The 16,352-nt window shown below is 36.8% G+C and overlaps 2 protein-coding genes across 2 annotated transcripts in view; one reads left to right on the top strand and one right to left on the bottom strand.

Annotated features, from left to right (window-relative positions):
* The window catches only part of LOC113236061 (protein kinase C, brain isozyme), a 432,928-nt gene extending 431,366 nt beyond the window's left edge, over positions 1–1,562 (bottom strand). Inside the window, exon 1 of the mRNA XM_026472062.1 lies at positions 1,261–1,562. Coding sequence (XP_026327847.1) covers positions 1,261–1,442 — 182 coding nt within the window. The 5' untranslated portion in view covers positions 1,443–1,562. The remainder of the gene's footprint in view (positions 1–1,260) is intronic.
* A 1,616-nt stretch (positions 1,563–3,178) lies between these two features.
* Positions 3,179–16,352, top strand: part of LOC113235822 (rac GTPase-activating protein 1-like) — a 19,819-nt gene continuing 6,645 nt past the window's right edge. The window contains exons 1-9 of the mRNA XM_026471730.1: positions 3,179–3,298; positions 4,418–4,620; positions 5,528–5,678; positions 6,746–6,906; positions 9,458–9,565; positions 10,122–10,233; positions 11,065–11,224; positions 12,638–12,764; positions 15,539–15,691. Of these exons, the coding sequence (XP_026327515.1) occupies positions 3,187–3,298; positions 4,418–4,620; positions 5,528–5,678; positions 6,746–6,906; positions 9,458–9,565; positions 10,122–10,233; positions 11,065–11,224; positions 12,638–12,764; positions 15,539–15,691 (1,287 nt within the window). The 5' untranslated portion in view covers positions 3,179–3,186. The remainder of the gene's footprint in view (positions 3,299–4,417; positions 4,621–5,527; positions 5,679–6,745; positions 6,907–9,457; positions 9,566–10,121; positions 10,234–11,064; positions 11,225–12,637; positions 12,765–15,538; positions 15,692–16,352) is intronic.

The following is a 16,352-nucleotide window of genomic DNA, read 5'->3' as shown; positions in this document are numbered from 1 at the left end:
TGTTACTGGCTCAGTGGGTGGGAAATATATATAACACTACTGACACAATAGTGTGTTAACTCAAAAAGTTAATTTATTCAGAATATCTAAAAAACAAATCACTCAGATCCCATAAAATATTATATAGGTTGAAATCTATAAGACATCTTAACAATATTTGAAAATAAAAGCAAACAAGTTTTCATATTTTTGAGTAAGGACTGTTTTGTCCAGAACTAGCTCACAACACATTTGTCTCATTGTGGGTTAAGTAGATATATTTTAATGGTTTCTTACAATATTCTAATGACAATTTTATTGGTGTGTAGAGTAACAATTTTTACATTCAAAAATGGTATAATATTGAATTCCACATATTTTGAGTTACAACACTATTGTAATAGTAGTGCGATAAAATACCATATAATTAATTTTATAGTGAGACTCTATTTATTGGAAAATGAATTCTACAGTAGAGAGAATTCTTTCAAAGACATTGTGATTTTGCTACATTATAATATGTATGACATCCTATCTCAACACTTTTTCAGAATAAATATTGTTTTTGTTATATAGTTTGCTATTATTGTTTATATTAGTGAGGTTCGACATATTGGAATTTTACATTGTAATTTTGTGATATTGATAATATGAAATAAATTATTGTATTATTATATACTCTACTTTTTCTTACAAAAATTTACAACACTTTTATTTATTAGTCAATTTTCAAATAAACAAGATGTTTTCTTTTCTCATATTTTTGGATATTATTAAATATTTCACCAGGAAAAAAATTCCATGACTGGGTGCACCTAAATAGCTCATAATTTTAAATATTGCTTGCAAAGGTATTTTCTTTATATTATTAATACTAATGCATAATGCACACTATTATTTTCCATGTTACAAAATATTATGAATGAAAATTACAAATGGAAAGTTTTCGTAAAATATTTCATTTTCTCTAATGGTATACCATAAAAATAAAAAGCACAACACGGAAAAACAATAAGAATTCGAACAGGAAATCACATTGTGCGTATTTTTATTGTCTATTCTATTTAGAATCTGACTGGAAAGTACGTATTCTTAATTTAAAAAAGTTTTGAAACATGTGACTGGACACTGTGCATGCACAGGCCATCTATCATCTCTGTGCGCGAAACTGAATTCGCCGCAAGTCTTGAGAGCGGCATTGTAAACAAACAGTGTATTTTTAATTTCCTCACTTAGAACTATGAAATAAAATTATAAAATACCTATAGTGTAACTACGTACCATATGAAATCCTTGCAGTGGGAGCAGAACGTTGGCTGCTTGAAGAATCTTGGCATAAACTTGTGATCCTTCACGAGGTAAACATTCTTCTTCTTCAGCGCACCCTTACGGCCTCGGAGGCGAAACGCCTGTCCCGCTTTCAACTCACCACCATCATCACAATTATTTTCCTCGTCCGCCATGGCGACGCGCGAGGGCTGCGGCACCGGTAGAACGAGAAACAATAATTAATTCACAGATATTTGACCAAAACTAAGCACACGAGACCACCGCTCAGCCGTACGTCATCCCGCTTTGTCAAGCGCCCGACCAATGAGAAATGAGCATGCACAGCAAGAAAACGAATTGTCAATGTCAAAATGAAGTAAAAATGTTGCCAGCTGTAAACTCCTCTTTACCTTAATTTTCTTTGAAACTGTTCTAGGGGTCTACTCTCGATCGATTTGACAATAATTGTTTCGGACGGATGTCGGATGGTGATCGAGAGTAGCCCCCCTGAATCCTAAACAATTAATGTGTGAGTTATGAGCACGCTCAGGCACTTGAGAGTTAAATTCAATGTTTACGTGTATGACAAAAACGAGTGAACGTTTAAAGCTAAGTCCATTGTTTACAATAACCGGGTGTTCAAATTTATTTACACATAAACCCTATTTGACTAAGTGGCTAAAAGGGGGCATTCATTATCCTGCTTTGCAGCCCGCCTTGCCGTCCGCCGCATAATGTAGAATATGAATGTAGTCGCAGCGTGCAAGCCATTCTGCAATCCTGCAAGGCATCCTGCGAGACGCCATACGTTGGCCATACCCAGGATAGTGAGTGAGCAGTTTCCTGTCCTGCGCGGTTGACTGACAAGCAGGTAGCGAATGGGCCGTTTTGCAGATATAACAGAATTAAAAATCTGAAGTGAAATGAAGAACAGACGTTAGGTACGGTCTCTGGTTGATAATCGTGATATTATACCGTACCTATACAACAATTTGTGTTCGATGAAGTAGTTTGTAAATACAAACAAGAACTTCCATTGTTAATTTAATTGGGAGAAACTATTTACGATGATGATAACAAAACACAAAATTAAACACACAAGGCACCTTCACCCCAACATTATTGAAGATTTCAAGAAACAACTAAATATGGTTGATACGTAATACTCGGTGATACGTAAATATTACTTGTATTATATTTTGTATTGTTGCAATGAATGTTGCTGAAAAAGCAAAGAAATAATTGAATGTTAAGAAATCCAATACTCAGATAGATAGCTGTTATTTATACCTGATTAGTTAGTTACTCGACCTTGCCAATTTACATTTTAACAAATATTGAAAATAGTTCATGAGTTTAGCCTTTGTTTGGCCTTTGTAAGCTTCCCATTTTAAAAGGAAAATTATTTTATTATCTGGCAACGACAGTTAGTGACTTCTGAATCTTTATCAATGTGACTTGGAATCATAGCAACAGACAATTTAATATTTTAGAAATTTGTGGATACAATATAAAACAGCCTATTTTAAAATTAAACTGCAACCTTCAACAAACCGATGTTTATTCTGTTGTCTATGTCGCTATTCCTTCAAAAGGAGATTTTTGTTAAAATTTTGAACGCACAGCACTCAGAAAAAAAAAACACATGATTTACACCATCGCTTATTTCATACAAACCACCAACTCAATAGCTAGGAAACGGTAGTGGTGTCATAAATGACACTTGAAAACCGTTTCCAACAATTTGACATTTGCCATGGACGTATTAACATTTGCCGGCTGTCGCATTTGGAATTTCAGCCGTTATTTTTCAAGATTTACTACGTTTGTGTTTAGAATATACTTTTTCGTGTAATTTCAATTTGAAATGTGATATTTCGTCAAATAGTAGAAAAAGAAGTGTTACTTTGAGTTTATTTCCAATCAAAAAGGAAAAAAATGAGTTCGGAAAACTCCGATACTGGAACCGGCATCGCCCTTTCCCTGGTTGCCCAATTTGACGACATAAATCGATTGAACGGAGTGTTAAACGACGGAGCTGCTGAAGAATGTGAGTATTTTTATTAGTTACGCCAAAATAACTATTATTATATGTATAACAAAAAGGTAAACTTGGATTTCGATCTACCTTCAAATTGTTTTGTAAATGCATATATGACGGCGTCACTTATATCGACGACGTGTCTTTCAGATCTTTAGTGTTATAGCAGACGATCATTAGTGTACGAATGACTTTGTAGAATCGTACAGGCAAAAATTCTTGACTCACAACCTACCTGTACAGTTTAATGTTAACCTGTACTTCATAACGAACCATACAGTGACAAACAAAATTTAAAGCCGTATAAAGCTCTCGTAATGTCCACTGCCATTTTTTATATCTAGTTTTTAATAAGGCCTGTGTTATTATTACTTTGTGTATATCGTTTGGATTTTCGCATCTCTCATGTTCTAAAAGGTAAATTTTAAGTTTTTAAATGGGAGAAGTGGTGTTCTCTGGCAAAGTTATAGTCACCCGGGGCTAAGGACTCAGGTTCAAGGACCAGCAAATGATATGTGGCATGTCTCGCAACTCTGATTTCTGCACTTATGTTAGAAGCATCATGTCATAAAATACTAATTATTATATGTATTAGTAGAGTGGCTCATTCTTGGCCTGTACAGATTTTCAAAACTGTGTATAATTAATGTATTTAACTGTGATTGTAATTAATTAGATTCAGAGCCAAGACAAACGTTATTTAAGAATAGGATTGTGTTGACTTCAATTGTATTAACCTGGGAATCTACTCTTGTTCTCCGTCCAACATCCGTCTGAAATAATTACTGTCAAATAGGTAATACTTGACTAAATTAAAAAGACAATGTGAAGTATGAAGCTTCATTTGCATCATGCTTCTCTTAATTTGGTTGAGTTTTACTTATTTCACAGTAATTGTTTCAGATGGAGATGAGAGTACTAGGCCAGGTATGCCTATGGCATATATTAGATACAGAGTGAATGAATTGAGGTTACTAGAGAGCAACAGTACCTGGAGAAGTGCAGACTCATTTTATCTGTTTCAGGCTCGGGGTTGATCTGTAACACTTGTATGTAAATCTTGATCTTATACAGCAAGTAAATATGTGCTGGCTTGTATAAAAATAATGTGAAATATCTGTTATTCAGGTTTTCTAGCATTTGTAAAGCAGATGGAATGGGTGCGGTGTCAATGGGCAGCTGCAGAAGCGGAATCTGCTCGCCTTCAAACGGAGCTGGATGAAGCACTTCGCGCACTCGGCAAGTGGGAATCCAAGTTTGCACATGTGCGGAAATTGTTGGATAGCGAGAAGAGAGAGAGAAATGTTGTGCTTAAAAAATATAGTGAGCTGGTGAGGAGACTGATGAAATATTGTAATATTAGCGGTAGACAGTCACTACAATTGTTTATGGTGGAACAATGTAACATGAAAGGCTGCCTAATTGTAAATATTTTCAAAGTCGTTCCGTATATTTCAATTTCTTATACTAAAAAAGTCAAAATGTTTACATAGACAGATGTTTCACTCTAAAGACCAGGCAGATTATCAATTTAGTAAGTCAGTGGGCTATAATTTACTGGGAAATTGCCTGTATTATGAATATCAGAATTATAAAATAAAGTTTGCAGGACCAGGGGCCTTACTATGAACTCTTATTACAGTTCAGTTTAGGTTCGCAATGACAAAGAGGGGATGGTGATATACACTTCTTGTAGCGCTGTCTCACAAAGATTTATTTTAGGTCCTAAACTGAATCGTAATAATAGTTCATGGTAAGGCCCTAGAATCAATATAGTTTTCTTGTACTGGCTCGTCAAGAGCACATAGAGTACATAGCATAAAAAGACATTTTGTCTGTTAAAATTTTAGAATGTGTTAGCTTTTAGTTTGTTAGAAAAAGATTATGGTACTGTGTTAAAACTTCTGATGGGATTAGTTTTAGTAGTATAGTGTAGTAAAAATATTCACCCAAAATCATTAGAAGATGATGTTGATGAGAAGATAGAGAAAAAAAGGACTTTGCATGAAATTGCTTGTTAAAAGTGCTTTCAAATTTTAGACACTTCTAGAAGTTAGGAATTTACTAAGTCTTGATACTAGAAGAGTATTTCAACAACTTAAATGTTCAGCATTTGAAACTGTTTGGGGCTGTCCTGGCATTGTTAATTCATCAATAAAATACTTCTTTTTCTTCTTCCATTCTTAAACTCAGAAGTACTTAATTATTGTAAGCAAATAACCATAATCCATGTTTCAGAGTAAACTACTGGATATGGCAAGAGACCTCCTCTTCAATGACAACCGAGCCAAATTGAATGATGAGACCCTGCAAAAGCTGGCCTTTTTGAATGGGACTGCACAGGAGCATAATGCCAAACTTGCCAATGTTCCTGAGCTTAACTCAACTGGTGAGAATAAATTTATTTATTTCATACAAAAATATCATATAAATCTGGGTTACACCATCAGGTACAAAATTGCATAACTAAATTATAATAAAATTTGGGTTTCCAACTCCTAAATATTTTAGGAATATTAGACTCTCCAAAAATGGCGTAAAAATCAACAACCATCCACGTGAAACATATTTAGTTCACCATTACAGCCTGGTAGCTATTTAATTAACTTAAATGACAACAAATACAGAGAATATTTATAACAAAGGCAGCTTCTTGATTATAAGCGTTATAGATGTCACTCCATTTTTCGTTTTCGTAGAAAGGCTTTAGTTTCACTAAAGAAGTCTTCTATTTTAAACATTGTATGATTTGGGATTCATTCATTGTTGCTATTTGAATCATTGCTTATCAGTCAATAATGATTTTCAAGTAGACATGTGTTGATTGATTACCTTAACTTTACTTATTATATATTTTCAAGTAGACATGTGTTGATTTATACTTACACTTCAAATAAAAAATAAAATTCATTTATTTCGGATTACAACAAGATCCATAAAAAATTTTAGCATTACAACAAAGCTTAAATGACTAAGTTAGTACGTAAACTTAGATGAAGAGAGGACCAGTGCCTTAGCAGTCCACTGTCCCATCTGTGTGCAACAACTGTCAAGAGCTTGTGGCAGCTGGCGCGCACCCTACGCATTGCCAGCACTGAAGCCAGTCGTCAATGCTCGCATCCGCGAACATCCGGACGCACTACAGTGTTGCGGCAGTCGCAACAGAACCCTGAACGCGTGACTATAAATGCATACAAATTAAAGTTTCCATTCTATATCGAAGTTTATAATATTGTGAACTGTCTGTAAACTAACATACGAGTGTAACTAAAAAAATATACTTTTTAAAGGTCATTCGATATTCAAAACATTTATCGCGTTTTTTTTATTCCCGCCAATCGTACCAGAGCTCTAACTTCAATATTACTTGCACATGGATTATCAATTATTAGTAAAGTTACTGTTTAGTACCCTGCAGGGAGATGATACAGGTTAACAAATAAAAGTTACTTCCAGGGACCCTCCTCTCGGAGATGTCGTATTCCCGGTCAGAGGACGACCTGGACTTCTCTCTGGCTTCGACGCGTCGCTCTTGGGTACAGCGCGGCGGTTGGAACGCAAGAGACAGCGCGCCTGCTAACAAGAAAAGACGCTCGTCTACTTCCTCCGCTACTAAGGTCGGTTATTATAATTCATATTTTAATTATTTAATTCATTAAAAAAATTAAAATGTAACTGTTTATTTTTAAAATGAAATCTAGTTACAAGGATTAAAGTTAAAAATCTTTACTTATAGGATTATGGGTGCTTTAGTGTGTTCTAAAAAGTGTGTGTCAAATTTTGCTTGACATGTTTCGAACCACTCGTTTCGAGTCCTCATGAGATTCTGTGGCTGGACTCGACTGTTAATGTCAAGCAAACATTCGACTTAAATACTTGAGTTATACGTTAGTAAATTAAAGTTTACTAAATAAGTAGCAGTAGAGCTCCTTGTGTCAACTTATGCCTCAGTGGTAGTACCCCTCAGATCTTTGCAATTTAAAGCTCTGAGTTGCACTGCAACTGTTATGGACAGGCGTGTAGCTTACTATCAGGCGGACGACTTATTCGTTCCGCCATTTGATGTTATGAAAAAAGTTAATATCGTCAGTGTTTGTTTAATTTTTCACGATTGTTGTAAATATTTACGTCCTTTTTTTATGACATAAACTTAAAACCAAAATTGAAATTTGAGGCTGGATAAAAATTTTATTGGGTTGGATGTTTATGTTTTTATTCTAGCAACACATCAAAGCGGTGCTCAACATGTCGATAGCACATGTATTGTTCACCGGTACTTGAACTTGATTCCTTAACCCTGCCATTTAAATCCCAATCCTGTCTTTTAGGCGACAGTAGCGGCGAGAGTCTAATAAAAGATAACCGGAATAATAATAATGTACCAGATAACCACAGCAATTACAGTGTCTCAAATTAAGGAAATCCTTGTATTACGCGGACGCTACTCGGAATACCCAGCATCAATTTAGACTAGTTCGTTTCATAAATTGTTCCTACCGAGAACCCTCAACCTCATCAAGCGTCCATATTTAATTATTTCGTACTTTTTTAACCGACTCAAAAAAGGAGGAGGTTCTCAATTCGACTGTATTTTTTTTTGTTACGCGATTGCTTCGGCATTTGTGAACAGATTTTGATAATTTTTTTTTTATGGATTTGGGGTACCTCGGTATTGGTCCCATTTAAATTTGAAGACAATTCTACCATCCCCCAGGTTTCGTCACTCTTAGAGGTCACGAAACTAGGGAATCCGGTTTCGCGCAATTTCCGGTAACCGATTTCAATAACACTTGGCAAATAGATGTAATTCCACGAAGTTTTGAGGTCGATTTTTTCACAGAACTATAAATACAGTAGAAGTGGTTAGTTACCATCCGACGCGCACCAACTATTGGTCTCGAAATACCTGTTTAAGCTCAGTTTACCATTTGTATGGTATGTTAAATCGTAGAAAAATGCCTTATTGTGCTGTTTTGGAGTGTAAAAATTATAGCCCCACCAAAAATATTACCTGTGGTTGTATTTCATATCGTCGGAAAGTCTTTATTTTAACAAATTTTAAATTTTCCGTTTATCAAAATTATTTTTTTTGTTACAAGAATCGAAAGTAAAACTGTCCCCCGCAATATAGTCCCTTCTTTTTTGGATAACTAAATTAATAACTCCAATTCGTCGTCGTTCAGTGATTAACCGCTAGATGGCAGCACATTGATTGAAATTTCAATATAAATGATAAAATGTTTGCCCAACAACGTAACGTGAGGTGAGTTACCGATTGTCGCCCAGGATGTGCCAGACGCACAGTAAAGGAATGATACGTCCCCTGAGTGCTGTAAAGCTGAGGACCTCGATGGTCTAGTGGTTAAGACTGGGCAGACTAGACGAGGAGGTCCCGGGTTCGGTTCCCAGTAGGACCAATTTGAGAAACGAAATTTCACCTATTGGTATTCTGAGTAGTGTTAATTTTTTTTTTTTTATGGTAATGAGTGATGGAACGAACAAGTCGTGCGCCTGATGGCAAGCGACACGCCACTCAGAGCTTTAAATCGCAAAGTTCTGAGGTGCACCGCCTCTGCGCCCATTACCCTGAGACATAAGTTGGAGTCTCATGTGCCTGTAATTTCACCAGCACTCTTACACACTACGGGTCGTATTCTAGAACTCTATTCAATGCTCAAGTCAGGATTTGAGTATGGCTTAAAGTATTCGAAATCATACTCAAGTCCCTGCCATTAGGGTCGTATTTCCAGTGCTTGTGTTTCCAGTGCAATCCTGACTTGAGCATTGAGTAGAGTTCTAGAATACGACCCTAAGTCTTACTCGGGTACACTATGTTTCCCTCTCTGTTCAGTTCTCCTCCGCCTCAAAGGTTGTCGCTTTCAGCGATAAGGCCGCCCTTGCCCACATTAATTCTAAGTTGTCTATGTACAGTATTTGTTTTCTTTTTGTGCGTGAGCAATAAAGTGTATTGTCTATCTATCTTACCCTTCAAAAACCGGAACGCAGTAACGCTCACATTACTGCTTGGCGGCAGAAATAGGTAAGATGGTAGTACTTCCCTGGATGCACTCTTTCTACTCTCTACTGCTTCTGAAAAATGCTAGGGGAATTCTCCAGTTTAAGACCACGTAGTTAGAGTGGTTGTATAAGATATAAATTCGTCAGCAGCAGCAGACGGTGGAGCTGCAAGGTGGCAAAGTACTGGCGACGGCCACCACCACGCTTACGCTCGAACGGGCGCCCACCTCTCACGACCTCAAGCCGCCACTCAACTTCGTGAGTCTCAGCACTTTATATTACCTAGGGTGATGGTACAATGATCGACATTTTAAAGGAAGTGTCTTAAATTTGAAATTACTGTTTTTATTTTTAAACATATTGAGAACAATATATTATAGAACAATATTGATTACTTCTGTAGCTCTAGTGAAAAGTGGTAAAATTAAAAAATGCCAACTTTACAAGGAAACGCGAAAAACACTTGACGCTTAATATCATGAAGCTTTAACTGGATTTCGCGTCTCCTTGTAAAGTTGGGTTTTTTATTTCTACCCCTTTTCATTAGAGCCACAGCAGTACTTGACGGATATACGAATAATCCGTAAGAAATATTATCCTGTAATGAATATGTTTCCCTGGGCGGATATATTAAGAAGTTACCGCAAGAGAAAAGTAGATATTTTTTAAATTTTTATTCTTGAAACACACTTTTCTTTTTCTTTTTTTTTGAGTTTTTATCACAAGCGCCCTTTCAACGAACGGCGGCGAAAATCCTCTTTTTTAGTTGCTAGTCTACTTTCTCGCCTTTTTGCATCAATTCGTTTGTGTGCAGCAACCGATATCTGAGAGCAGCGACGAGGGTCCCGCACCGCGTAAGTCGTCGTCTGCGCGAATGTCGCGGCCCAAGGAAGAGTTGCCCACACCTACGGCGCCGCCACGCACGGGTAAGTTTTAACCGAATTATACTTCTCTCACAGGGAATGAAATGAGGAAGAAATATTTTGTAGTCTCTGCCTACTTCGATGGGAAAAGGGCGTGATATACATACATTCATATGTAAAAATACATATGTAAAGTACATATGTAAAAAATTTACAGCTAACCGAAATTTATTACCTTCTTTTTTCTGCGTGAAACTAATGTTGAATAATTTTTATTAATCCTCTTATAAATTAAAACCACCGAAATTCTCGCACTGGACAGTAAAAGGTTTTACCGTCTCGTAAGAATGATTTTGTGCCTCTAAATTAATACCTCTATGTATAATGGTTTGCATACTTTTCATTTAAATGCTTTTATAGCATAAGCTGAGATAAGATAAGATAATAATAAGCTGGCAAGACTTGGTAAATAAACAAATAAGCTTAAAATTAGTGGTAGTCGTTAAATGATTAACGACGAATACTCTTAATCAATACTGTTTTTTATATTAGTTACATTATATATTACGAAATCGGTAAAGGCATACAGAAATTTTGAGAAATACACACAGAGTGAATAATACCTCCCTCTGAAAGTACAGAGTGGTTTTTTAATATTTCCTTAATTTCATTATTAATCATTATATATATTTTTTAATTTCTTTTATTATCATGATCTCTGTTAATGTCAAATGTTTTGATTTGGGCTACTGTTCATGAAAATAGCTTGGCGATGAGTAATTTGATGTAGTAGTCTGTTTTTTTTTTCATTAATATTGATTACGATAACGATAAGTTTGCGAATGACGCAATTGCATACGATTTTGCAATGTAAAAAGTAAATGACCTTCGTAGACACGGAGAGTGGATCCGAGACCCCCCGCGCCGTTCCACAGCGTACGCCGTCGGTGATCTCAGCGGCGTACGGGGGCTCGCCGCGTACGAGGCCTCGGCAGCACAACTTCGTCGCCAAGAACTTCTACAAGAGAGAAACATGCGGGCCCTGCGGCAAGACGTCAGTACAATTTTATGCTTTTTTAACCCTCACAAACGTTTTAAAAGTGCTAGTATGCGATGAAAATAAAAATTCATCATAAGTGTTTTTCAGCTTAAAATTGTTTTAGAGCAATAAATAAACTCGTAGAAGGTCAATTTAAACCATTTAACTATTTTCAAATGTAAACACATTATTTTTTTTAAAGCACTCATAGCCCCGCTACAGGGAAACCCTGAATCGCGTTCGCTATGGATACATATGTAGACAACTACAAATTACACACAAACTCACGAGAGAAATAAATGTAGGCCACACAAATGTTTCTCCCGGCCCGGGAATCGAACCGGGGAACTTTGCGTGGCAGTATGACCACGGCCTAAACTCCTTGCCCGGTGGGACCTATAAATGGGTTGGTGATGAATGATGACCATTGGTCGGAAAAATGTATTCCAAATATATACATGTATATGTATAACTACAAGGAATGACATAGAGTTGTTAAAACCACCAAATTCTAATTCCGGATTTCCGGAAATGGTTTTACTGCATCGTAGGACAAAACTACTCATATATCTCATTCTGACAGAAGAACAGCAGGTTTACTGTAATGAAACATGTCATTTTATACTATTCTTCGAAAAGTGAGCGTCAGTTTATAAAATAATGAAGAAATAATTATATGATAGTAAGTCATAAGTACACAATAGTGTGCATATACAAAATCAACATAATTAATTAAACTAATAAATAATTGAATGAAACTAACAATGTCAAGAGTATACAGAAAATGTCAATATAATCTAATAATAATAAATATATTCTTAATAACTAATAAATGTATATTACAGTATAATAACACAGTGAAATCTCAAATTCATTAGTAAATATAATAATTTAATTATTTATTAAGTACTTTGAGTGTACTCTGTTACTGAGTAAAGGGACTTTTCCAATAAAAGGTTCTTCAGTCTGCACCTGAACGTTTCCTACGGCAGGTAGGTGCTCATAGTAGGCCGATCCTATGACCCGCGGGTTTTTTTTCGGGAAATGCACGACTGAGGCACCCACCCATCACCTCCACTCGCCCAAACTATGCTAAGTGTTTCCGCGTGAACATAATGACCTCAAAAACATATTGCGAGTAGTGGGTCATTATTCGGTGTACACCAAACAGCGCCTTGCAGGATTGCCTCTTGGTTATGCCAACCATAGTTCGTAACGCTCGCTTTTGTATACGCATTACCCTGCCAGCGTCTGTCGAATTGCCCCACAGAATAACACCATAAGTTATGGTTGAGTGGAAGTGTGCAAAGTACGCCTGCCTCAACGCATTACGAGACACCAACGGTTTTAGTGTATGTCACTCCTTGTAGCTATATATGCAAGTATCTGGAATACCTTGTTCCGACCGTTGATGATGACAATGTGCAGCATCAAGTTCGCCAAGATGGGCGTGAAGTGCGAGACGTGTCGCGCGCAGGCGCACCCCGAGTGCCGCGCGCTGCTGCCGCTGCCGTGCGTGCCGCCGGGCCCGCAGCGCCGGACGCACGCCGGACAGGTACGTCGTTCTTCACCAGGCGCCATTTCGTCAACATTTTTATCGCAAAGACACGATCAGATTCGGTTAGGTTAAGTTAGGTTTAAAAGAAAAAACATGTTCCTCTCAAAATCACTTTCGAGGTAATGAAAATTCGAGCGAACGTTGTTTCTGGACAATGACATTTCAAACTACTGATAGGTAACCGGTTTCTACGCTTAATGTAGAGTCATATTTAAACTTTACATTCAGTTATCAATATTACAGTTTTTCAATTACAGAAAACAGACTTTATACTACCTTTAATATTTTTTAAGTGTGTTGGGATATCGAGTTCTTAGGTTTTCGCGATTGTTACACATAGGAATGAAACTATTTTTCCGGATTTAAATCGCGTATATTTGTTTTTTCAAACAAACCGAAACCACCGTGAAACCACCAAAACTGTATGGGTTACCAAAAATACATAAGGCTGACACCCCACTCCGTCCCATAGTTAGCCAGATTGACACACCAACCTACAAACTGGCTCAACACATGGCAAAGGTACTGTCACCATTGAGAGGGAACACTTCCACACATGTGAAGGATTCATACCATTTCATCAGTGGAATCAAAGATCTACGGTTAACTGATGATGACACCATGGTCAGTTTTGATGTTCAGTCGCTGTTTACCAACCTACCAGTAAAAGACTGCATTGAAATTGTACGTAGGAAGCTAAGGGAACATAATATGTCCATTGAATATGCAGAATTATTAGAACACTGCCTAACATCAGGCTATCTATTGTGGAATAATGAATTCTACCTACAAATTGACGGTATAGCGATGGGCTCCCCGGTATCTCCCGTTGTTGCTGATATTTTCATGGAAGACTTCGAGGAGCGAGTTTTACCCATGGCCCCAGCTAGGCCGAAGATTTTCAAACGGTACGTTGATGATACTTTCACAATATTACATAAAGATAGCATACCTTCTTTCTTGGACCATCTTAATTCTTTTAGTACTAAGATCCAATTTACTATGGAACAAGAGAATTGTGGTACTTTAGCTTTCTTAGATGTTTTAATTAAAAGAAATCCTAATAACACCTTAGGCCATACTGTATTTCGAAAGAAAACCCATACAGATAGGTACCTCAATGGTAATTCCCATCACCATCCTAGCCAGTTAGCTACCGTGGGCAAATCTTTGTTTCAGAGAGCATATGGTGTCTGCGACAGTAATCATCTGGCGGGGGAACTTCAGCATATAAAGCAAGTCCTACATGCGAATAAGTTGAGGATACCACGCCAATGCCGCAGACCCCGTGTGAAACCACCAACAGTCGAGCGAAGACCTGCCATCTTACCTTACGTGAGAGGTGTTACAGACAAGATCGGAAGAGTCCTCAGGCGCGCATCTATCAAGACCTATTTCAAGCCCCTGAGGAAGATTTCTCAGTTCCTGAGACCCGTGAAATGTAACATCCCCTTACAGGATGCAGGAGTTTACAAGCTTGACTGTGAGTGCGGTCTCTCTTATATTGGACAAACAAAGCGAAGTATTTGTACCCGCGTCAAAGAACATATAGCTGATGTCAAACACCGTCGCGTAAACAAGTCTGCAGTCTGCGAGCATGTCATGGATAAACCTACACATTCAATGAAGTTTGACAAACCCCAGGTCCTTGCAAAAGAAGTCCGTTATCTACCCAGGATGCTGCGAGAGGCCATTGAAATTAAAAAACATCCTAATTTCAACAGGGAAGATGGTTTCTCCGTACCACCAGTTTGGGATCCAGTATTTCCTCTAATGAAAAATCCCAAACAGACATAAGACTGCAGTACTAATTAATATGTTTTAATTTATTCTAATTTCTATTAATAATTAATAATAAATTAAACTTAATAAAAATTCATTCAATAAAATAATTTGTAAAACTTAATGTAGCGTAAATTGGAATGTTTTCTTTGTAAAATTAAAAATAAGGTATTTAATTAATAACTATTGTAACTATAGTGAAAAAATAGGGTGGTTTGCATTAATATTAGACATAACTGGTTGAAGACTGTACCACCTTAGTCATCCGTGACCATGGGACCTGTAAAGGGCCCGAAACGTCGGTTTGTTTGAAAAAACAAATATACGCGATTTAAATCCGGAAAAATAGTTTCATTCCTATGTGTTAGGATACTGTTAGATAATGTTGGAACTAAATTGTCTTTAGTTCTTTTACCATAAATGTTATTTGTTTTAACAGTTTCATAGCTGCCCATAGTTGCTTGTCTTGTTGGATAATTATAATTTTTTGGTACTTTATATCATTGACTTAAATATTCTTGTAATATTTGGAAAGCAAATATTTTTTCAACAGGAATTATCTTACATATTTTAAACAACATGTCATACATTTGGCGTTCTTTCACATTCTCTACGCACCTTCATAACAGGTAACAAGCTTTAAGAAATTAGTACAGGGAAACCAAATTCTCATGCATATTTACTACCTTTATGTCACTCATTGTATTCATCAAAGATTAAATTAAAATTTTCTATATTAAAAGTTTGAAAGAGGCTTCAAGAAAACTTTTGGAAGGCAGAGGCATTAAATAATAAACTAAAACTTTTATAAAGTAATAAATTATCATGTAATTCTCCCTTTACTGTAATTTCTTGTCTTAAGAAAAATGTTTACAATCTGCTTCTTTTTCAAAAATTGGTCCCACTGCGGGCTTGAGCTGTAAAATCTTTTCGTAACATGTCAATTTCAAGTTAATAGATGATCACATGCTGTATGATCGATGTTGCAGCAAGAGGGGTCCATCGCGGACTTCGCACCATCGACGCCGCCGATGGTGCCGGCGCTGCTGGTGCACTGCGTCAACGAGGTGGAAAAGCGCGGCTTGGCCGAGCGGGGGATCTACCGCGTCAGCGCCGTCGACAAAGACATTAAAAGGCTCAAGGTCAGTATATTCATAAACCATATACAGGATTATTTGTAACATACTAAACAACCTCTCCACTATATTACTAACATCATAAACAACAACTTTTGTTCCCATAATTAATATACCAAAAATAAACTTTTAATTATTAATACAAAGATCGAACACTCAGAAAAAATTCCTTCGATCCGGTCGGATTCCGACGTCTTCTTGCATGTCGAAGGAATTTTCATAATAGATTTCTCATCGATGGCGCTACGACTAAAAAGTCGTTGAAAGACCAAGTACAAAGACACGACGCAAGCACATAGAATAATTCGTGAGGTCCGTTGGTTCGTTCCGTGCCTTAGTTGGTATAGCGTACGCGCGCACGGTATGCAAGAAGACGTGTCGGTTCGAATCCGACCGGATCGAAAGAATTTTTTCTGAGTGTATCTTTGTATTAATAATTATAACAAACTAGTGGAGTAATTTCACAAAAAATAATTGAATATAAATTTAATAAAAAATTTAATTAATAAACTTTTAAGTTTTTGTTGTACTATCTAAGAATTTTTCGATCTGTACTTCGTAGTGAATTGTTTAGTGAGTCCTCCCGGCCGTGTCCTTTATTACCGTACAGAGTTATCACCGTTTAGCGATCCATTCAAATATTTTTATATTTGTACCAAAGTAAAAA

The sequence above is a fragment of the Hyposmocoma kahamanoa genome, unplaced genomic scaffold (genome assembly GCF_003589595.1).
Source record: "Hyposmocoma kahamanoa isolate Upper Pololo Valley unplaced genomic scaffold, ASM358959v1 88, whole genome shotgun sequence".
NCBI lineage: Eukaryota > Metazoa > Arthropoda > Insecta > Lepidoptera > Cosmopterigidae > Hyposmocoma > Hyposmocoma kahamanoa.
Note: the sequence above shows the minus strand (reverse complement) of the source record. Positions and strands in the feature narration are given on the sequence as shown.